This window comes from Oreochromis niloticus, linkage group LG16 (assembly GCF_001858045.2).
Source record: "Oreochromis niloticus isolate F11D_XX linkage group LG16, O_niloticus_UMD_NMBU, whole genome shotgun sequence".
Lineage (NCBI taxonomy): Eukaryota > Metazoa > Chordata > Actinopteri > Cichliformes > Cichlidae > Oreochromis > Oreochromis niloticus.
Genome location: NC_031987.2, coordinates 31,920,148 through 31,944,872, shown reverse-complemented (window position 1 = coordinate 31,944,872; position 24,725 = coordinate 31,920,148). Strand labels below are relative to the sequence as shown.

At 42.7% G+C, this 24,725-nt stretch overlaps 1 protein-coding gene and 1 long non-coding RNA gene across 7 annotated transcripts in view; one reads left to right on the top strand and one right to left on the bottom strand.

Annotated features, from left to right (window-relative positions):
* The window catches only part of dgkg (diacylglycerol kinase, gamma), a 141,602-nt gene extending 126,597 nt beyond the window's left edge, over nucleotides 1-15,005 (top strand). For all 6 annotated transcript variants that reach the window (XM_019353241.2, XM_025903505.1, XM_019353240.2 and 3 more), the window contains 3 exons: nucleotides 962-1,082; nucleotides 2,677-2,737; nucleotides 10,001-15,005. In XM_019353241.2, the coding sequence (XP_019208786.1) occupies nucleotides 962-1,082; nucleotides 2,677-2,737; nucleotides 10,001-10,099 (281 nt within the window). In that variant the 3' untranslated portion in view covers nucleotides 10,100-15,005. The remainder of the gene's footprint in view (nucleotides 1-961; nucleotides 1,083-2,676; nucleotides 2,738-10,000) is intronic.
* On the bottom strand, nucleotides 13,810-19,527 carry LOC112844057 (uncharacterized). The gene is made up of 2 exons (XR_003216616.1): nucleotides 15,988-19,527; nucleotides 13,810-15,907 (listed from the first exon to the last, which is right to left on the bottom strand). It is a non-coding gene; the product is annotated as an uncharacterized LOC112844057 (long non-coding RNA).
* Between the last annotated feature and the right edge of the window lie 5,198 nt (nucleotides 19,528-24,725).

Below are 24,725 nucleotides of genomic sequence, written 5' to 3'. Positions count from 1 at the left end.
TTATGGCTGTTTTGTTTTTAACGTGTTTTAATGCTTTGTATCTTGTTCTGTTTAATCTGAACAAGCCCCTAAAAGAATGCAGTGATCACCGTTGGCCTCTCTCGGTTTTATTACCACTGTTCATTACAAAGCTCAGTTTTTAAAACCTTAGATGTAACTACAGCTCAGCCCATGCAGCAGTAAATTAATGGCTAACCTCATATTGTGGATGGATTATCTCAGTTGTTCTCCTGACTGAAGTTTGATCCGTTTACAGCATCCTGCCATGCGATTGCATTTGTCCCTAACCATCGGGAACCCTCATGTTAACTTTTATCGAGTGGAAAAAAGTTAGCGTTCATCCTCCAGCTTCACTGTGCTAATGTGTTTAGATTATGCTAATCATAGCTATGTCTTCTCTTCTTTAGTTTTTAGCAGTTTTGAGGTGATACTCACTGTTATGTCAGAAAACAAAGTAAAGCAAAGTTTACTCATTTGACACCTTCAACTATAATATCATACAAACTACCTGGAGTCCTAGTTGTAGCATTAAGATTGGCTGGAAGCGAAGGTCTTCATTCAGTCACAGTAGGTGGAAAAAGTTGTTCCAAAAGTCCTGAAGAAGTAAATATATTGAAAATTGGATTGAAAAATAAAATTTCACATTTAATCAAAAAATCATGCTAAAAGTCTTTAAAGGTACAAATATATCTGACACTACCATTTGTGTTTGATGGGGCCAAGTTGGAAGCATCATTTCCGGAGATTGAATCCAGGTCTTTGCAGCGAAGAACAATTGATTTTTCCCTCTCACTACCGTGGCACCCCAAGCAGTTACCTTGAGTCACTTGAGAAATTTGGCCTTAGCCTCAAATGGAACACATTTGTATTCCAAAGCAGCAAAAAATGTGTGTTTTCTTTGTAAATTGCAAAACCATGCCACAGTTTCCATGTTTCTAATACTTTCTCTGTAACCATTCAGACTTTAGTGACCAACTGCTGGAGGTGGTTGGCTTGGAGGGGGCTATAGAGATGGGGCAGATCTACACTGGGCTGAAGAGCGCAGGACGCAGGCTGGCTCAGTGCACCAATGTCACCATCAGGTCAGCACCTCCATCTCCCTGCTGTTCCTCGCATCTTTTTGCCCACTTTGAATGATCCTCTTCCCTTCTGTCACCTTATGTACTCCATTCTCCATCCTGCCTTTGTCTCGTGTCACTACCCTTGCCTGTCTTTATCTTCCTTCTGATCAACCAACTGGAAGCTGTACTCGGTGCACAAAATGCATCCATCTCCTATACATGCAGGATAAAAAATGTATTCCTTGCGAGTATTTTTGTGCATTTTAAAATCCCTGCAGTGTCCAAACAATAACATGCCTGTAGCTAATAAATAATATATTCCAAATGCATGTCGTGCTAAGAGTGTTGTTGGAGCTCTGGGTTGACTCGCAGGCTGACAAATGGGCTGTAGTTTGGAGTTCTCATAGCTAGATTTGGGTTTCATTGCAGGTTTTCCAATTACGCAGAAAAATGAAGATGCTACACTAGTGAACCCTTATTCTTCTTTGTGTATTTATAGAGAACCTTGAGGCTGTTCAGCTGATGTCTCATGGTGGGGAAGATATTATCTCAGGCTGATGAATGTTAATTGTGGTTCTGAATGATGTAAATGCCATCTGCCCATATCCATGTGAGTCTGTGCAGACTCATGTCATGTGTGGCCTATAATTAATGATCGAGCTGATTTTTTCCACAAACAAAAACATTATTTGTTTGTGCAAACAATCTTTGACGCACTGTTGCTGCACAAAAAACGCAGTTTGTCATTCTTATTAACCCTCTGATGTCAAAGTCATCATCAGTGAAGGCCTTAACCTATCATCACATATCAAAATATGTCATTTTTAAAAATTCTTCCAAAAAAAATGTAAAGGCACCTAACTTATTGTTCAATAACTGTTAGAAGTCAGTGCAGTAAAGAAATAGAATTAACTGAATATGATTCGGTGCAAATTCAAACACACTTAATAGTCTAAGCAGCACTGAGTGCTGTGAGTGTTCAGTGAGATGGTAAAAGTGCCATAAATGTGAGTCCATTTACTGAAATTGTATTGTGGATTGCTTTTTGGTTTTACACTTTATTTTATCCAAAGAATGATCTTGTCGGTTGGCCCATTTAACATGCCTAGTGTGCCAGTTACTGCAGCAAAGAAGTGACATTACAAGTTGTTCTCTCGCTTGTTCAGTAAACCACCACTAATATTTTCCTAGACCAGAATTAAAGGGGCATTCATCCCAGTCATTCTCCCATACTGTGTTTCTCCAGTCACAGAGGCATGCCTGAAAGTCCTAAACCAACTCTGTGTGTGTGTGTGTGTGTGTGTGTGTGTGTGTGTGTGTGTGTGTGTGTGTGTGTGTGTGTGTGTGTGTGTGGGTGTGTGTGTGTGTGGGTGTGTGTGTGTGGGTGTGTGTGTACAGTAGTTGTGTGAGTTTAAAGAGTGGGAGTTTGTCTGGGAAAGGGTCTCATGGGAACAGAGGGTGCAGTGTCTCACCCTGTCCTAGGACAGTGTTAACGGGCCTCAGAGGTGTGTGTGACCCTCATAACCCCCAACCCCACCCTGCCCTCTCCTCTTCCACTCTCTCTGCCCTCTGCCCACTCTTTCTTGTTCTTCATCCCTCTGATGTCTCTTCACAGGACATCCCGACGGCTGCCAATGCAGATTGATGGTGAGCCCTGGATGCAGCCTCCCTGCACGGTGAGACTGAACACCACTACAGCACAGTGTGCGACCACTACAGTTTAAATCAATCACTAAAATTAAAATTTAAACTGCACTTGCTCAGGCCCACATTCCAAACGACGTAAAGTACTATTGGCATGGATGATGCCTTGATGGAAGACTGTTGCTTTATACTTCTTCAAATTTCATTTTTTAGAAAAGTCATGGCTCAGATTTGGTCAGACAACTGACTGGTTTAAATGATTGCTCTTATACACTTAATTTGTTAATAGTACAGTAATATTCTATATTTGTAAATGAGCCCAACTGAGAATTTCCTCACAGGCTTCAATGAGACAGGGGTAAGGAACAAATCAGGCATTCACAAAATTTTCACAACAATCTTGTCAAGAACCGTAGTTCAGCGGGCCGCGGACCATGACAGCACCCCCCACCCCCCCACCCCCTCAAGGGTCGCCCCCTGGCGACCGGCCGGACTGCTGCCTGCGGAGAGAAGCATGGAAGGCAGAGATGAGACGAGGATCCAGAATGAAGGAGCGCGGAACCCAGAGGGGTACGGACCCCTCCCAATCCACTAGATACTGCCAATCCCGCCCGCGCCGGTGCGCATCCAGGATCCGCCGGACCGCATAGGCCGGATGACCGCCGATGAGCCGGGCGGGAGAAGGGGGCACAGAAGGAGGGCTGTGGCGGACCGGTTTAATCTGAGAGATGTGGAATGTGGGATGCACTCGCCAAGAAGCTGGAAGCCTGAGCCTGACTGCCACCGGATTGATGATTCTTTCCACTTCATACGGCCCAATGAAGCGGGGAGCCAGCTTCCGAGATGAGCCCCGAAGCGGGATGTTCTCAGCCGCTAACCAGACCTTCTGTCCTGGCCGATATTCAGGGGCCGGGGCACAGCGGCGATCGGCATAGTGCGCGTGCCATTCCTTGGCATGAAGGAGGGCTCGGCGAACGCTGCGCCACACCCGTTGACAGCGCCGGAGGTAATGTGGGGCTGATGGAACGGCGAGAGTTAGTTCCTCTTCGGGAAAGAGCGGAGGCTGATAACCGAGGGATGCTTCGAAGGGAGACAAACCGGTGGAGGATGAGGTGAGAGTGTTATGGGCATACTCCACCCAGGACAGGTAAGTGACCCAAGAGGAGGGATTTTAACTCGCCACGCATCTTAGCATTGTCTCTAGCTCCTGATTCAGGCGTTCGGTTTGCCCATTGGATTGCAGGTGGAAACCGGAGCTCAGATTAACCTTTGCACCTAGAATGGAGCAAAAGGTCTTCCATACTTGTGAGAAGAACTGGGGGCCCCGATCGGAGACGATTTCGAGGGGAATTCCATGGAGCCGAAAAACATCGGTAATCAACATTTGGGCCATTTCAGCGGCAGAGGGCAATTTCGCCAGTGGGATGAAGTGAGCGGCTTTAGAGAATCTATCGACGACGGTGAGAATGACACTTTTTCCAGAGGAGTTAGGGAGACCGGTAACAAAGTCAAGGGAGATGTAAGACCACGGCCGGTGGGGTGTAGTGAGCAAGTGGAGTTGACCTACGGGTTGCTTAGTGGATGACTTGTTGCGAGCGCAAACGGCACAGGCAGACACATATTCCTTTATGTCCTTTATTAGTGACTTCCACCAGAAATGTCGTCTAAGGAGGTGTATTGTTCTACTCACACCTGGGTGGCACAAAAATCGTGCGGTGTGAATCCAGTGAATGACCGCCTCACGGGCGGCAGTGGGAACGAAGCGCCGCCCAGGTGGCCCGGTACCTGGGTGGGGGTCCCCCGGGAGAGCCTGGCAGATAGTCTCCTCAATGTCCCAGGTGAGAGCGCCCACCACGCAGGTGGAGGGCCGGACAGTGGCGGGAGAGGATGCTTCATTGTCTGAGGAATACTGACGAGAGAGCGCGTCGGGCTTGACATTCCGTGACCCTGGGCGGTAGGAGAGAGTGAAGTTAAAGCGAGTGAAGAATAGAGACCAGCAGGCTTGTCGTGAATTTAATCTCTTGGCTGTTCTGAGGTAAGTTAAATTTTTATGGTCTGTCCATATGAGGAAAGGCTGTTCAGCCCCCTCCAGCCAGTGGCACCATTCCTCTAAGGCAAGTTTTATAGCCAGGAGCTCCCTGTTGCCGACGTCATAGTTTCTCTCCGTGGGGGTGAGTCCGCGCAAGAAGTAGGCGCATGGCTGGAGCTTACCTTGTGGCCCGGACCTCTGGGAGAGAACTGCTCCAACTCCGGCGTCAGACGCGTCAACCTCTACGATAAACTGCTTAGAAGTGTCAGGATGGGTTAGAATGGGTGCGGATGTAAACAATTGCTTCAACTTAACAAAAGCTGCGTGAGCTTCTGGGGGCCAGGTGAAAGGTACCTTAGATGAGGTGAGCTGGGTGAGAGGCGCGGCCACTTGGCTGTAGTTCCAAATGAAGCAGTGGTAAAAGTTCGCAAACCCGAGGAAGCGTTGGAGCTTCTTCCATGACTCTGGGACCGGCCATTCCAGCACCGCCTTGACCTTTACTGGGTCGGTCTTCACCTGTCCCCCTGCCAAAATATAGCCCAAGTAGGAAATAGATGAGGTGTGGAACTCACATTTTTCTGCCTTGACGTACAATCTGTTCTCAAGCAGCTGCTGTAACACACTCCTTACGTGGACGTGATGCTCTTCGAGAGTCCTGGAGAAAATCAAAATATCATCCAGATACACAAAAACAAACACGTTCAAGAAGTCCCGTAACACGTCATTGACTAGGGCCTGAAAAACCGCTGGGGCGTTAGTTAAGCGGAACGGCATCACCAATTCTGGAGGTCCAGCTAAAAACTGTGGCTTCCTGGAGTGATTCGAAAACAGAGTTGATTAGTGGGAGAGGGTATTTATTCTTTACAGTAATGTCGTTCAAACCTCGGTAATGGATGCACGGCCGCAGCAACCCGTCTTTTTTTCCCACAAAGAAGAAGCCCGCAGCGACGGGAGAGGAAGACGGTCTGATTATTCCTGCTGCCAGCGATTCCTGGATGTAGTTCTCCATAGATTCTCTCTCGGGACGAGACAGGTTGTACAGTCTGCTAGAGGGCAGCGGGGCTCCCGGAAGTAAGTAAATGGCGCAATCGTATGGTCGGTGAGGTGGTAGTGAGCGCGCCTTATCTTTATTGAACACCTGCTGTAAATCATGATACTCTAGAGGGATGGAGGAAAGGTCTGGTGCTTGCAACGGGGGTGGGGCTCGCTCTGCTGTGGCAGGGAGAACGGCTGACCTCAAGCAGTTCGCCAAGCAAAACAGACTCCAGCTGGTGATCTTTTTCCCGGCCCAATCAATGTGAGGATTATGTCTCTGTAACCAGGGATAACCTAGAATGAGCGGGGTGTCAGGGGAAGGGAACGTGAGAAAGGAAAGTAACTCGTGATTTCCTGACAAGACTAACTTTACTGGCGCGGTTTGGTGAGTGATGAAAGCAAACACCTGATTATTCAACGTGGATGCGGGGATGGGTGGTTCAAGCGGTGTAAGTGATAACTCTAACTCCCTTGCCAGTTTCTCATCCATTAGGTTCTGCTCCACCCCGGAGTCCACCAGCGCAGAGCATGTAAAAGTCTTGCTGTTGGTCACGATGGTAACAGACATTAACAATCGGGGTCTAGTTGTGCTCAAAGTGCTGCCCACCCGTATCCCCGGACTTCCTCGTTTGGGCAAACCAGGCAAGCAGCGATGCGATGACCAGGCTTCCCACAGTACAGGCAGTCCCCAGCCCGAAAACGGTGTTCCCTTTCCTCCGGTGAGAGCCGGGAGCAACCGATTTGCATGGGTTCGGGTGGGGGAGGCGATGGAGAATGAGCGCCCGCAGCCACGGGTAGGGACGACGAAACGCAAAACTCGGGGCGTAATACGGGTCTTGATGGCTTAAGCCGCCGCTCGGCATCCCTCTCCCGCAGGCGTCTATCAATCCTGCGGGCGAGGGATGGTAAATGGTAAATGGCCTGTATTTGTATAGCACTTTTCTAGTCCCTAAGGACCCCAAAGCACTTTACACAACCAGTCATCCACCCATTCACACACACATTCACACACTGGTGATGGCAAGCTACATTGTAGCCACAGCCACCCTGGGGTGCACTGACAGAGGCGAGGCTGCCGGACACTGGCGCCACCGGGCCCTCTGACCACCACCAGTAGGCAACGGGTAAAGTGTCTTGCCCAAGGACACAATGACCGAGACTGTCCAAGCCGGGGCTCGAACCGGCAACCTTCCGATTACAAGGCGAACTCCCAACTCTTGAGCCTTCGGGAAGCCAGTTCCTCGAAGGATTTTGTTTCCTCGTGGAACGCAAGCTGGTCTCTCATCTGATCGTTCAGCGAGCGTAAAAAGATCCCACAGAGGGCCGAATCGGGCCAACCCACGGCAACCACCCTGGTTCGAAATTCAACTATATACTCAGCTACACTGTGCTGCCCCTGACGAAGCGCCAGCAATTTCTGTGCGTCAGCGTCCTCAGAGATTGGAGGCGAGAAGGTCGCCTTGAACTCCTCCAGAAAGTCATCGTAATCGCAACGATGAATTGGGTGAGAGGTTAAATAAGCCTCAGCCCATGCTAACGCTCATCCCCGCAGCAGCCCCACAAAGTGGGAAATCTTAGCAGCATCCGTGGGGAAGGCGTGCGGCGCACGGCTAAAAATTAGTGAGCATTGAAAAAGGAACCCCCCACACAGGTCTAGCTCTCCGTGGAAGGGTTCCAGCGGCGGAGAAGATACGCTGCAGTACATAGGATCGTGCTGTTTGGCACACAGTTCGTCCTGAGTGTCACTAAGCTCCTGGTATTGGTCCTGGAGTGATTGGAGCAGCTGATCGTGTCGACCAAAAATAGCGCCCTGTTTGTTAATTGCGGAGCGTATTGGGTCTGCTGGGTCCATCCTGGCCAGTCCGTACTGTCAAGAACTGTAGTTCAGCACACAAGCTGGACCCAGAAGCAGAGACAATACACCAAGGTGCATACAAAATAAACTTTATTTCTAACTAAGGGCGTCGCGGAAGGGTCAAAGGAAAACACGCCGAGTAAATGGGAAACCAAGGGACCGGGAGATAAGCAACTCGGGAATGCCATAATCAGGAGCATGGGAGGCTGCAACAGAAAGAGGAAGAGAGTTACTGGGGAGCGGGGGAATAACAGCATACGGGGGGTAGAGTTATTAATCTTACGATCAGGGCCGGGCCGTGGGAACCGGGGGGAGGGGTGAGGGTCCGCAGGAGAGCTCCAGGGAAACAGAGGAGATGATGACCGGTGGTGATCCGAACTCCAGGCGGGCAGGAGGACAGGCAGGTGAAGGCTCAAAACACGCCGAACAGTTACCTGAGCACACAATGAAAGGATTAGCGTTGTTCAGAGCAATCAGAATTTCACAACCACCTTCACGTGGGAGCCAAGTTACCGCTGAAAGGTGACTAACGGACTGGCGTGGAGCAGCTGGCTGAGCGGGGTTACTTTTTGGGGGAAGTAACTGATTACTTTTTTCAAGTGACTTGACCAACACTGTCTGGAATGGGATGCAGGTGTGGAGTCGATAGCCACACCCGTGGGCGTGGGCATCCCATCAGCTCCTCGGACACCGGGCGGCTGACCATGACAAATCTAGCAAAGATAATATTATTTTTGCTCTATCTTGCTGTTGTGTAGACTTTTACATATGTCAAACTAAATCAAACAACAACAGCAATAGAGTACATACCACCTTCAATATGTGGCTCCATGGTTGACAGCTGGTACAGTGTTCTAAGGTTCGAAAGCCTCATCTTTAGCTCTCCAAATATACAAATGGCTAAATCTTTGTCTTATCTGATGTAAAACACGCTTCACTGTGGACAGTGATGCTAGTGTCCCAGCAGTTTCCAGTTCATGGCAGGCCTGAGCCTCGGTGCTTTCTGGAGGGAGAAATACAGCCCAGCCCCCAATGACTGAGTTTGTACCTGGCAGGCACAGCAGGCATAGTGCAGTTATTTTGTGGATCTGTGACTGTTCTGGTCGGGCCTCATGCCAGTCAGGTGACGCGCAAAGACACAAAGCATGACAGTAATCTAACTGCTGTGGTGGGAATGAAGTTAGAGCAAGTGTGGTTGGTGAACCAGCCCACGTTCTAGCGAGGTGATAAAACCAGTTTAGATGTGTGTTTGAAATCATTGTTCTGTCAAAACACCCACTTGTGTCCAAGTTTCAGCTGCCAAGCTGCTGACTGAGGTGGATTTAAAGAATTTGGAGGTATTCCTCCTTCTTCATTACTTTGTGCAATGTACTAGTACCACTGGCAGTACCATTACTTATTCAAATTTACCTCATCAATGTGGCCAAATGGCTAAATCTTTGTCTCGTCTGACGTAAAACACGCTTCACTGTGGACAGTGATGCAAGTGTTCCAGCAGCTTTCAGTTCATGGCAGGTTTGAGCCTCGGTGGTTCCTGGCTTGTTCCTGTAGATCATCTGAGGGTGACGGTTCAGGTCTTCTTGTCAAAGTGGTGACAAATCTAAATAACTTGTACTTACATACAATTTGATCTGATGTTAATAAAATCTAGAGTTGGTAATAAATGGCTCCAAGAGAGCTTTCTAACTTGTGGAATTCTGCAATATTTCTTACATTTTCAATGAGTTCTTTGGACTTTCCCATCATCCCAGTCAATCCAAATCTTTCTTATGCTGTGGCAGGTGTAGCCAAACAGAATCAAGTTAAAACATACTGCAGAACCACTAATTAAACTATCTGAGTGTATAATTCTGTCTTTTTGAACTTCTGACCACAATTCCAAAGTTCCAGGTGAGAATGTGTTGGTTGAACTGACTTTATAATGTTCACACTAAACACTACACCAGATTTGACTTTCACTGTGTTTCTCTGGATGTAGTTTAGGGTCTTTTAAAGATTCTCTGGTATCTCAGTGAACGGGCATTTATCCCTAAAACTGATCAAGTAAACTTGCGGTGTACCAGCTCTGTCCACTTCCTCCTCTGCTTACGCCCAATCTCCAATGCTGTTGTGCCATCAAACATCTCAGCAAGAGGAAGTAAATTACTGTCAGTTCATTCTCTCAGCATTTCAGACATTTTCATTTTATTTCTTAGCAGACCTTCAGCGAAGGGAAAAATACAGAGCTTTGTTGTGTTATATGAGTTATTTGCAAGGTCACAGTAATTTGTCTGTGTGAAAAGCCAGGAAATGACTGTACCAGATAAATCCTGGTAAACAAATCAAAGACATTGACCTCCATATAGATTATAATTTCTTTCTCTGTGATTTTTGCAGGTCAGGATCACGCACAAGAACCAGGTGCCCATTTTACTGGGCCCACCTCAAAAGACGCCTTTCTTCTTCTTCAAGAAACGCAACCGGAGCCGTGATTAGAACATAAACATTTACACAAACGAAAAAAACAGACACACACACACATATACAGTACATATATACACACACGCCCACTGTACAGGCAGCAAAATGGGCCAACTGGTACACTGCACACAGGTTGAACACAGGAATATCATACGGACAAGTGGAAAATTCCTCATGTTGGGATGCCTACAGACAATTGATTCCCAAAATAACCTGTACTGATGGCTAACAAAACGAGAGGACTCTCAGTATATAGTACCGACCTACTCCTGTGTAACAATCATCCTCCAAGTCTTGTCTCAAACTTTTAAATATGGGTTTAGTCTCAGCTTCTTTTAAAATTTCTAAGTCTCTCAGTCTAAACCACCCCCTGCTCAACAAACTCAGCCATATACCAGTACTGCACTGCCTCCTAAACACAACTTTGGCTGCCAGGATTTCTGCACAGCTCAGAAAAGAAATAAAGGAAGTAATTGTGTGGGGATGGAGGATGGAGGGTGTAAAGGAACCAGCTGGTATGATGAGAAAAACTACTACAGTGAGAAACAGGGTTAAAGTAAGAATGGTATGGCAGTAGCTGTGGCTGTTTACAAGGTCAGTGAGTAAATAGAGGAAGATCCACCTCTTTGTTATGAATAATGAAACAGCGGTTGCTTGTAAGAGCTCGCACTCCAGGATGTCCCCACAGACTGGCAACACAGTACAGCCAAGGAAAGGAGAGAAGTGGAAAAGCCTCATTCATTATTGACTTATTTTGTTTGTGGATTGTTCGCATTGAGGCGTAACAGTGGTCTGGAATAGGTGGAAACATGCAGGGAGCTCAGCCTCTTAGCATGACTGGCCTACAAACCAAAATCCTACAGAAGACGCAGATGTGCAGACGATCTGGAAGTAGACTTCAGGCCGTCTCCATATAAACCAACTAGAGACTAGACTAAAAGTAGAGCTTAGAGACACTCTAGTTCATCTTTGCTTTCTCAAGGAGCTCATTTGTCATCTGTGGTTGCACACCATCACTAAGATAAAGATCAAATCAACAGCAGCCACTGTGCATGCTTCTAGAGGACTGGGATAAATCCCCTCAAGGGCATAAGAGCAGGGCCCCTGGGGTTTTTATTTACCAGAGCATTGACAAGAGGACTAAATTTATCCATCTATTTCAGGGAGGGTCTATCTCTCCTTCACTGAAACCTTACCCTTAATAACATGTCAAACATCAATTCACAATGTCAAGTGAGCTGTCAGAGTGCATATCCCAGTGCCAGTAGGGCACTACTGCAAGGTGCCATGTGGTGTGATTCATCATTTGTCAAAACAGAAGGCCGTGTGTTTCACCTGAGACGATTTCATTGTTTAAAGAATGTAACCATATTACTGTGCCAACAAATACGGCAAAGTATATTATAATTTATGTGCAGACAAACTGTATGTATATTTCTGGAAAGTAGGTGTAGGTCATGTATACTATACACACAAATGTGTTTTTAATATATCATTGTTAATAATGTGGAATTTTTAGCTTAGAGAGGCTCAGATCAGTGTTCTTCACCATGCAGAGCTGCTGCAGTTGTTCTCTGAAGACAGTTTTCTACACTGATGCAGATCGTTACATTTGAATCTACTGTCCTGTCACCTTCACTTCCTAGGTGGTCTTGTACACAGTGAGTAAAGAACGGGGAAAATTTTCGATTTTGCACCATTCATGGCAAAACGATCTCATGGTTCAAATACTTAGTTTGCAGAGCTTTTACAATAATCTTATATCAACACCCATGCAATGAAAGCTGATTGCATATCAGAGTAAGATAAGATAAGATAACCTTTATTAGTCCCACGCGTGGGAAATTTGTTTTGTTACAGCAGTGGACAGTGCAAAGTTACATAGAAAAATTAGAGAAAAACACTGGAATGAGATAGCAATAAGATACTACAGATCAATAAATCTAAATGAATAATGTTAGTTTATTCAGGATATATTTACAGAAGGGTTTCAGCAAATAAATCAAAGGAAACTGTAGTATATAGAAGATGAACGTAGCCTCCGGGTCTGACAAGTGAAGTCTGTGCCAAAGTGCCTTAAACCTTAATTTGGTATGGTGTCCAGCAGGGGGCGACTCCTCTGGCTTAAAAAGACTTCTGGTTGTACTGAAGTCTATGAGAAAACTGCCCTCAGTCCCCGTGATTTGTGACAAGGGATAACCTTTTCCTGATGAAGTTATGGTCACAGTTGATAGACAAAAGTCTTTTTAAATACACCATGATGTTCATTTTGTAATTTTTTTCTCATTAGAGTAAAAAAGAACATGTGAATAACAAATTGGATTGCAGCTCAGCTCCTCATTCAGATCCACCCTTTGCCTTCACTTCCTGATTCAAAACCACAAGATTAAAAAGCTCACTTTAGTAACTAATGGCTGACAAGAGCATCTTTTATACACAGCCTATGCTACAAACATATCTGTAGTCATGCTAGCAGCTACATCTCAGCTGCAGAAGCTCAGAGCAATAAGTAAGTGGTGCAAATGCTTACCTGAACAGCCAACTAATGGTACTTTCAGCCAGTCTGTTTCCATTGTGGTCAAGGATCGACACAACTTAAAAGTGAGTGAATCATTTTGCACCAGCTTTGACTTGACTTGCCAGTGTGCCAAAACATCAATGTAGGGATAGCTGCTCTGTCTGGGTTTGTCAGCCAGGGTCTGTGAGCAATTCTGCTGAGCAACCATATTGAGCCCCAGCCAACAGTTTTTAGGGTTGTCAGAAGTAGACAACCCTACTACTGTTGGAGTAGAAGTATCTACTCCAACAGAGTAGATACTTCTTTTCAGCCTAGAAACGGCCCCTAGATGGGAGACCAAAACTTTTATGGGAATCCAATCAATAAGCATTTCCCAAATCAGAATCATCCAGCAAGTTACTCATTAACAAGACACTGAAAAGAAGTCTTTGCTAGAAGTCTAAACAATGTTGAGATTTGGTTGAAAGGTGAAAACAGCATATAAAAAGCCTCCTTGCTAATAAATGTGGTCAAAAAATGAATGAATTATCTTCAAACCCACAACTTTCACGCTGTCAGACTAGCAATGGAAACAATAACCTTTGATTGTGTGAAAGCTGGTAGAAATAAGCTCACTATGCAACACAAAATTCAACAATAACATAATTCTCATGTAGACATCTATAAACGGCAAAAACATTTTACATTTAAAAAGTTGCAACTCGTGAATAATAAGAGTCTGTGTACCTGTGTGATTATAATCATTTCACAATCAAATCAAATCTCAACCGAATATTGTATTGGAGAAAGAAATCACACATGGCTTTGGGTCTTTAATGCAGACCTTTGACGCTTAGCCTGCTTGGTGACTTCCCATCTCCTTCTCTCCATCTTTTCCCTCTCTGTGTGTTTATATGCAACCACGGCATGTCATTAGCTTTCTGTCTGCCCTCTGAGGTTTGTGTTTTATCCTGTTTGCTTTTAGTGCTCTCTCTATACTCATTTTTCCCTCTTCCCTTTGCTCTCTCCACCCAACCAGGTGAGGCAGATACCAGCCTCTCCCTGAGCCTGTGTCTACTGGTCACCAGGTGCTTGCTCTTATGCGATAAGCTGATTGTTGAGGTTCTCTCTCTGATATTCTAGGGACTTTACTTACTCAGATGACTGTTAATGGGAAATGGTGCTATATAAACAATACTGAAGTGAACTAAAAGTTAATTGAATTTACTTTTTTAGTAAGAAGTAAATAAGGTTTATTTATATAGTGCTTCACAAAGTGCTTTACAATACAGAAGCAGGTATACACCAAATTAAAATAAACAATCTGGAAAGCACAGTAACCTTTGGTCTTTAACCTGGACCTAGTTGCAGCCAACAAGGATTTTTATATAGTCTTCAAAGGTCTTTTCACTTTTCAACCAAATTTAAAGATACATTGTTTCAAGACCAAATTTAGCCTAGAAAGCAGTGTCCATGCTGGTTACTGATAACATAGCAAATAGACAGAAAAGCGTGCAACCGTGAACTGAAATTGTAAGGGCAGTAGATCAAATACTTGTGGAGACATTTGAGCGTTGACGATTAAGGTGCAGACTAATACCAAATTTATGAATGTGTAAATTATTCCAATCACTTCATGCTTTTCTTTTCTTTTCTTTTCTTTTTGAAAAATAGGGATCGACCACAAAAATCCAGCATATAAAGGTGACATGTGGACCTTGAATGAGATTATTCTGTTTGAAACACTGATCTAAATCTCAAGAAAAATGACTAAAAATGTCATCCCAAACAAGTAATGTACACCTCTCAGAGAGTGTAAATGTGTATGTGTTAAAGCTAAACAAGAGGTGAGTTTGTAGTAAACTGTCCGAACTGATATGACTGCAGAGACGCTCTGATGGTGCAAACTGAGCTCCGCCGTAGGGTCAGGCATTCATGCCTTTGTACTCTGGTTCCCTTTAACAGCACGCCGAGTCTTCGCTCTCGCACCCAGGCCCCATGAAAACACACAAGATGTCCAGCCAAACCCCACCCAAATGTGATCAGCATCATTCAGGACGCTGGGCGGAGTTCAGGTTCATCATGTCATTCAAATATAAAGCCATTTAGCCTAACTGGTAAATAGTACAATACTGTGGCGATGTCATAACAGCATATCGTTATCCTTTAATCGGAGCGAGTGGAGCCTGGGTGCAGAGAGAGCTCAGTGATGAAAGAGTGCATGTTTACAGTAACTTTACATTTATTGAAAGAATGGTTTTAGACAGCTATATTACCGTGTGTACATATTTGTTTACAATATTTTATCTGAAGTTAACTTACATCACCGCATGCCTGCTGAAACAAACTGAGAGTGAACAAAAAGGAGAGTGTGGATCAGACTAATCAGACGTATTTCTCTGCATTAAAAAAGCATAGCACAGATTTGTTTGTCGTGCTTCTTCATTTTTCTCCAGGCAGTCCAGTTCTGTTAGAAATAAAGAAAGAAACCGAATTCCCACATGAAGCTTAAATACCCGTTTGGGATTTATCACCAAAGCAAAGGGCAGACAACATGAATGCCCTCATAGAGAGCCTGAGTGATTTCTCAGTGTGTGTCACCGCTCATATCTATTCTTGTTCTTTGGAGAAATCAATTGCCTTAACAAATAAATGGACTCGCTCTTTTCTCACAGCTTTGCACCGGGCTCACAGGAGTCGGAGAAAATCACCACATCACATACAGAATGAAAATTTCTTTCAGCAGGATATTGTTCTGAAATTGACAATTTGCTTTAGAAACAACCAGCAGCAGCTAATTCCGATTTTACAATCCAGCAAATTCATTTTGAGCATGGTTAACATTGTAGTCTAACGTAATTTCACTCGGCTGACCTTTACTGGCAAACAGGGGATGTGATACAGTTCTTTCTAATGTTAGCTGCTGATTGATTTTCCTGAAGCAAGTAATATCTAGAGATATGCCTGCAAAACCACTGAAAAAGATCTAAACTGCTGTTGCCATCGAGGTTATCGTAGTCAGCACAGGTTTGTTCTCACTGAATATTGACGTTTACATTTTTAAAAAATTGAGTAATTGACACGGTTTTGTAAACGGACTCAGGCGCAGAACAGGAGACCTTTGCAGAAACTGATAGTGCGTTTATTTACAGTGGTGTCACCGGGTGATTATATATATACAAGGTGCTCGGGGAAGGGGTCCGGGGCTCCAGGGGGGGAAGGGTCCAAAACCACACTCTGCTCTTTCAACCAACAATCCCACTCTTTTCCACTCCAGTCGCTCCTCTCGCTCACTCAGGGGTACAAGGACGGGTCCGGGGGGGAATCTACGCACACACACAGAAAATCCAATTAGCACTAGATCACAAGGAAACTCACAGACTAGGCAGATTGCTGAAGCACTAACGCAGGTGACTCAACGTTCCAGCGACGAGTAGTGTAGGTCTGCCATCTTAAAAAGCCCTTCTGATTGTAGTAACCAGCGCCAGGTGTGATGATGAGCACAGGTGTGTGGGCCAGGGGCGGAGCCCACAGTGAGCACCGCTGTGGCCGGGGAAAGAGGGAGAGAGAGAGCACAAGAACAAAACACATGTTGCCTAACACGGAATCAGCCGGTGAGGCACGGGGACCGTGACAGTAATGTCATTTAAATATCTGGGCACACAGGTTTATTTGATTACTTTAGTTTAGTTAGTAATCTCTTGAAAGTTTCGTTTTTGCATGTGATTTTTATGAGTGAATAATAACAAATCTAATATCACTGTTTTCCCACTTTTTAGATTTGGACTTTTTGCAAAATACAAAACCTGCTTGAGAAAAGTCGAATACATTTTATACATATTTATATTTTTATCCTTGGATCCTACCTGCTTAGCTTTGCATGAAAGACAGATCAGAATAACTCTCATTTATCTTTTACTAGACTTTTATGCAGCAGTACGCAGTATTTCACAGATTCTGTCCATCGTGACTTGCTCCTCATGGAATTTAGCTGCTTGTGCTAAGAATTCTACTTATTATCGCCTCTCAAATCTGTGGAATTGTAGCTGGTTCTCGATGGAACAGGTTCTGCACCAGCATCGTGTTAGTTGTAGGGGCTGGAACCTTGCACAGCTGATGCTGGGCAAATAGTATCAGTTCATGTTTACCCTTATTGTAGAGTAGAGTATAGAGGTAAGGCTCCAAAGACTGGAGGCAAAACTATTTAAACTAAAGGTGAGCTGTAATGTTCATTTTTTGAGCTATATATAAATATATTCACTCTCTGAACACTTTTTTTTTTTAAAATTCCGGAAACAGGGGAGCAGCACACAAGTGAACATGAATAAAACAGGTGAGAACATTCACAAAAAGAAAATTAGCCTTCAATTAAAACAGAAAGCAACAAAAAGGCCAATGCTAAACACAGAGACAAGAAGACTCTAGACATCAGTAACAGAGGAATAAGCAGAAAGATGAGACAGAGGGAGATGAAGCCAGGCAAACACTGAGAGAATCAGACACACCAGAAAGAAGGAGCTGAAAATAGAAACTGAAATTTAATAAAAACCAAGAAATCAAAATGACCACTAGAACAGTACAGTGCTCTACAAGGTATCCAAAAGTTCACAGAAACTAAACAGACATCAGAACTCAGATATACATACAGCATGAAGTAATACTCAGTACAGAGTATAGCTGGGTGAAGCACCTTGACGATCACCCACTGTTTACTGTAAAGTTTTCTGTGCTATGCTGGCGTGTGAGGTTGTGTGTGTTTGCATGTGACAGGCTATAACAGACATGCATCAAAACATTGGACCCATATTTACCTAACCCTGAATAAGATAAGAACCTAGAGAGTTACAGCTAAGACATACTGTAAGAAAATGATGACAGTATCACAGACTAGGGGACTTCTGGCATCATTGGTTGTACATTATACAAAGGACAACATTATCATGTAATAACAACAGTTATTACATACATAACAACAGTAATTTGAATCTGTCAAATTACAGAATTTCTAAACTGTCTGTGATATGAACCCTCTCTCCTGCCTTGGGGTCATGACTGAGGAGTTTAGACGATAATACATCACCATGTTATCTACATCTTGACTGAATTAAAAGAGGCTAAAGAATCCGTATGACCAGTCTCTGCAGTGGGTCCTGTCTATCTTTACACTATGTCACCCTCACTGTGTGCTAGCTGTTCACATAGCTTCTGCTTGCATTCTCTCATATGTTTCCAACAAAGTTCAAACCAAGAAAAAGACATAATTTGTTTAAACCATAAAGTCAGTTTTAGTTTGGCTTGGTTGATTTTACTTGAAGCCTTTTCTTAAATTACATTAAATCACATGGTTGTATGTGACTTAAACATAATACAGTAACTTGGTCGTGAATATGATACTGATTTATACTGGATAGATCTTTGTTGACAATGATGGTAACAACCACTCCCCTGGTCCACTGCGGCATCATTACGCTATACTGGTAGTAAATGTTAGTATATTTTACATTACAAACTTTAAAGAACAAATAAAACACAGCGACAGTGACAATGATGTCATTTAACCTGTTATATCTTCAAAGCATCCAAGTTTGATGCAACAGAAATAGAGCTCAGCAATTCTACAAGCTAGTTATTATAATACAGGGTGTTCCAGGACAAGAGGTTCATCTTCAAAAAACATCTGCAGGAGGCCAAATGATATATAAAAATGAGTAGCTAATCTTTTGTTACATGTAAATGACTGTTTTATTTATGTACTGTATGTATTATAGCTTATTGCCACAAAAAATAGGGGTTAATGGGTGAAACGATGACACAGACAACAGTGGTAGGTAGGTTTTCCTAGGAGCTGATTTCTGGAGATCCAGGAGACAGATGCAGGTTTTCAGGTGAGTGGAGTTCCCAAGGACAAGTTTGGCTGATTTACAGGAGGGATACAGAGCACAAGGACACCCAAAGGTAAGCTCAAAAACAGTGAGCCCAACATGCTGCTGCTTGTACTACTGTAAAAACCCGACAAAGGAAAAATAAATGAACCTCTCTTTAAGTACTCCAGGTGAGTGATTACTGAGGTGGAGCAGGTGTGTCAGCCAGATCCAGCTGGAACTGGTAGTGCATACCTCTCATATGTCCTCACAACTTCAGAGAAACCTTCTTATTCACACACACACACAGTTACACACACACAGTTACACACACAGTTGGTTTAAGAAAGGGGGAGAAAGTGGAGGCTGGTTCTGAAGGCAAGTGGAGACAATGACGTGTTTTATTCAACTAATCTAACTCACAGTGTTTTGTTAATTTTGCTACATTGACTCTGTCTTTATTTGTATGTAAGTGACACCAGCAATCACTTTGCACAGTTGTGACAGAATTGTGTTTCTGTCATTGCAATTAGAACATGTTGCTGATTAGCATGTCTAACATGGAACTTATCAGTAAAACATTAACTGAAAGCATGCTTTTCTGCCAGAGAGCTGATCTTGCAGCACCAATCCAGACTACAGCATCAGCATTATTGCATTTTTATGATTATTTTTAGGCACTGTCAGCAATTGGTAGCAGAGGGTGGGAAGACACTGAGTCGTTTTACACAGAAAATGTTCAGGACAAAATTGACACACAGTGTGTTTATTGCCATTTACTGTACAGTACTGTGCAAAAGTATTGAGAGACCCCTGATTTCTTTATACTGTGCAACGGGAAATTGGAAAACTCCAGAGAATATAAGATAAAAGGGTTTGTACAATTCCAATGAGCTTGAAAGTCAGTAATTGCTATGATTTCCTTTATTCTTCTTCTGTAGGCCAGAGTCCTACAGGTTTTAAATCTCACCCTGGGTCTACACACCTGAATCAAATGATTAGTTCATTACCAGGCCTCTGGAGAACTTCAAGACATGTTGGTCATTTAACCATTTAAATAAGCTGTGATGATCAAGGACACATCTAAAACCTGTAGGACACCGGCCCTCAAGGCCTGGGTTTGGACACCACTGCTTTAAGTAGTCTTCAGGAATAGTTCTCCCAGCTTCTTAAAGAGTATACCAAAGCTCATCTTTGGAAGCCTGCTGCCTTTTCTTCCATTCTTTTCGAAACGATCGTGCAATACTTCAGTAATGTTGAGTTCTGGGCTTTGGGGGAGCCACTCCATGACTGATAGTGTTGTTGGTGGATCAAAATCTGACAGTGCTTTTCATAATTCCATCAATTTTGACAAGATCCTGAACATCATTGGCTGAAATGCAGTCCCAAGCCATTACAGAACCTCTCTGGTGTTTTAGAGCTGGCTCCTACGGCAGATTCAACCAAAGAAATTGGAAGATTTGATAGGTTTTATTTGACAGCCTGTCTATAATAAAGTGCCCAAAGATACCATTTAAAATGGTTTCTTTGCCAAGTTGTCTGTCATGTGCAGATAAAATACTGGTTTCTCTCTCTTCTCTTTAATGCTTGAATGATTCATAAGTCAATGTTAAATGGCTTAACAAACAAAAAACATCCCTTTGAAAATAGCCATGAACAAGGACTTTACAGAAAATGAGTGAGAATCTGCCAGAAGAAAAACTTTTTCTCAAGACCACTTTAAAAGTTAGAAGAAGGTCTGGCTCCTTGGAAGCAAATTATATAGAAACAAGAAAGAGACCAAGAGACCAGTGTTTATTCATTTTTAATGGAATAATATTTGTTTTGTCTTCTGTGTTCTTTCTAAGAAATTTGAAGAAGTTTCTACTACAGTAAAAGCAAGTGCAGGCGTTTCTTATTTGTCCTGTTCTAACCTATTTTAACATACTTGACATTGTTTGAGTATAATAATTTCTTTATTTATGTGGATATATTACATTGTAGTTCTCATTTCATTGTTTAATAATATTTGTTTAAATGTTTAGTAATAAGTACTAAATAAACAGTAAGTAAAAGTTCTGTTTTCAAAAACTTCACCAACATCCTACATGTACTCAAATTATGATGTATTTCAAAGGTTACTGTTTCTTTCGAACCTGTTATGTACATAACAAAGTCCTAAGAAAATGAATCAACTACAGTCAAAAAGTATAGTCTCTATAGCATTATTGTCACTAACCTTCAGATAAATCTATTGAGCTTGAAGGAGAAGTCAGAGATCCATGATGGTTTAAATCCTTATACAGTACTTTGCTGAGAGTAGACATCACAGCTGTGAGAGTTATAGTTTCTAAGTTATAAGACTTTTTGCCCATTTTCAACCTATAAATCATTAAGTTGACCATGAAGACCTTGGTGGATGCAAGCCAAGATTAAAATTGTTAACATGACCCCGCTCTACACCTTTACAAAGTTTTATCAGAATTCATTCAAACTTTTCAAGCAGTTGTGTTTACAGACAGAATAACACGTACAAACACACACAAACAAAAACATAACCTCCTTCATGGAGGTAATGAGGGTTGCATAAGACTTTTGCACAGGACCTTATGTTATACATCTATATACTCAACAAATTTAATTGTATAATTCTTCATAATTTAAGGTAAGAGTGTGGCCACCTGCTAATACTGTGATTAGTACTAGCATTTTAATCAAGTTACATAATTACAATGGTTCATGTAAAGAGTTATAGCTGAGAATGACATCAGTGCATCTGTATTACTTCTCTCTAATTCACAGTTTTTATTATGTAAAAACAAAGATTTGCACCCTTTTCCTGGAGAATTTCCAGATACGTAGCCTGGCAACAGACACTGTATCTCATGAATTGTCTCCAGTGTCTCTTATTCGTGGAGATAAGGACGTTTTAATTTTGAACCTGCAGTTGTGGAATAAAATTAGCTGGACAGGATTCAGGCAGAAATTTCAAAAAGGGTTTAAGGGTTTAATGGTTTAAGCTACTTGGACAAAATAGATACCAAAATGACTCCAGCTCCAGATAAACAAAGAGCAACAGAGTCTACATTAAAATAAAAATACACATCATTCTATCAGGAGACTGGAGTTCAAGTCACACTTGAAGACTGACAAAGACAGGGAGCTGATTGTTTTTGATGGTCACAAATGATTTGAAGAGAAACGTATCCAATAACAGCTGTGAGTCACTGACCAGTGTCAGACTGTAAGGTTGACTTTGGCTTTTAGGTAAACAGTGGAGAAACATGTAAGATTGAATACCTTTATATTTCATGCATACATCACTGTTTTAATGAAAAACCTGAGACACTAACTGTTACTTTTAACAATACTTTCTGTTTAGTGTTGAATACATTTAACATTGTACTACTGGCATAGATGGTAACATGTCAAGGTACACTCTCCAAAAAAATCTCTGAAAATGTACCTCAAGTGTTACAGTAGTTTGTCACTTGTACCCTCTAAGTTAATGCACCCTGACATGGAGGACAATTTGCACCTTGTGGTTTGTCGCTTATAGAGACCATTCATAGTAACAATCACTATGAAATTGACTTCTTTCAAAGAAACTGCACAAAACTGGGTATATGGGTAGACATGAATGAATGTAATATATTTTTATATATAAATATTTATGTGCAGCCTTTTAAAGTCAGAATCACCAGTTAAATTGAAATAAATCTCTTTGAACTACAGGTGTTGGGATGTTTTGCACCTTAAAATCCAGAAGAAATACTCTTTGAGAACATTTAGCTTTTCATTTTTTAGCATTCATGTAGATTGTATATGCAGTTACATAAATAGACTTTATTTCTGAGACAATAATAAGATAATTACAACAGAACAAAGGTCATTGTTTGCAGCTAATCATCATTGTTAGGGCTTTAGTCATGTTGCCCTTTTGGCCCTGAGTTGTGGCCAGTAGCTTCAAGCTAAAGCAGACAGAGAGTGAAGAAGTATGCATTGAATTTAGACTGAGAGAGAGAGAGACAATAAAAGATAGCATGGTTATACAACTCAGAGCCTCAGAAGAGTCTGCCTTTGGCGAGGCTTCTTGAGTACGGCTGCAGAGATAACGAGTCAGGAATTATCTCCCAAAGTGCTATTAATAGCAGGCAAGTCACATCTTGTCCCTCAGTGAGAGAGCATCCTGCGCCCAGAGGCACTACTTTCCCATTTTAACTCTTTTTGAAATGTGCATTTTGACAGACATTTATAAGCCAGGGCAGACTGCTAAGACTCTCATTTATAAGGCTCTCAGCCACTTGTGTTTCATCACTATGGTTGTTATTATACCTCCAAATGGAATAAAGGTCAGCTTCACAGACAGAATAAAGACAACAATGGGAAATAACTCTAAGGTGTATGTATGGTTTGTTTATCATGAAGAGGTTCAATGATCAAGGTAGTGGTTTTGAAGGTTATTCACAGTTTTGACCTGATTACTCAGAAAAAGTAATGTATTGTATATTACGTGTTACTTTTCTTAAAAGTAATGCAATACATTACTTAATTACTTGCCCGATAAAGTAATCCTTTTTTTTTTTTTTTTTTTTTTTTACCGATAAAGTAATCCATTATACTACTCATTACAATACTTTACAATACTTACAGTCCCACACAGCTGCACAAATTTATATGTTAATGCAGACACACACAATGTTTTTTTTTTCTCTTTGGCATTTATGTACACAAAGCAGACAACACAAATTAAAGATGAAATCCAGCACAAGCACAGTGATTGTACTTTAGAAACACAAGGTGTAGAAACAGAGGCTGCAGGCCTGACTGCCTTTGTTGTTCAAGTATAGGCTCTGGCTGCTGGGCAGCTGTTGGGATTTCACTCAGCTTTAACATCACGTCTGGTGGCTAGCTCTGTGCTAGCATGCTGTCTGTGCAGATGCTTGCAAAGAGCCGAAGTTGTGTTAGCACTAAGGGAGGGGGGGGGGGGGGGGTTCTATCCTGGACACAGTTTGCACTTTACCATTGTGCTCTTGTCTTTTTGTGCAATAGATCAATAGATATGTTTACTGATGACCCAGTCATGTCTTGCTTTTCACATCCAGTGTCAAAACACCAACATTTTCTTGACTATACTAGCACATGTGATATGTCACACTAACTCTGTCTCTCTTTTATATACAGTCTATTAGCTTGGGTACACTTTTATTTTCTTTAGATCTTGCTCTGGTCTGATTGTATTGTATTTCATCTCATTTTGGCTTCATAGCTGTGAAGCTCTTACTGAGTAAATGTGGAGATGTTTTTAGCTGAAAATCTAAAGAAAAATAACCAACAAAATGGACAAAATTAATTCAAGTACTAAAGACAAACTAATTCTGGTAAGTCCAATTCAGAGACAACAGAACAAACAAATGGTGGATGAATGATGATGAATGATCAGAGATTGCGGGGATACTGTTCCTCGACAGTCTTCACCTGGTGTGGTGAGGATCAGGATTAGCACCCAGGCAGAGCCACTGACCTGGCTGTTATGCCAGTGTACCACTAACCTACAGTTACCGGTACAGTGACGGGGAACAGAAAGCAGGGATGCTGAATCTTGCCCCATTTTCCTGACACCCACTTCCACACTGGCAGTCATTCAGAGAGAGACGTATGTACACAAGCAGTATGTCACCCTTTTACATATGGCACATTTATTTAAGGAAAGAGTAAGAACAGCAACACAATGTGCTTGCTCTCCACACGCCTCCAAGTGACCACCCACCACATCCGCACCAGCAAAGAGGTGCACCATACAGCGGACCTGCAGGCTACTGCCTTTGAAATATGTCCTCTGCTATTTAATGCTTCGCACACATGTACAATTAAGTTTGGCAGTGGATATTTTTAAACCCTCTCACCTCCACATTATTCAGCGTGACATTTCCAGAATGAACCCATGTGATGAAAGACAACCTTTTTGCCTTTGGCTTTGGACTTCTGGACTGGCCAGTGAAGATAGGACCCTGTCCTGTGTGACGACTACATGTGTTTGTCTTCTTACTATTATTGCCTATGCAGCAGCCGCTTAATCTCTCTTTCATGGCTCCAGGGATTTGCTGGGGATTATAGTTTTCATACCAGCTGCTGAAATTTGTTTTAACACTGAGTGACGTTCACATTGGGATAGTTTATTTGAGGGATTCCTAATTTGGTGACGGAAATGATGGTGTCAGTGGTGTTTTATTTACAACCTCTGGGTTTAAATAGCCAGTCCTTCATACAGATATTTCAAAATCATTTGTGAGGCTATATTTAT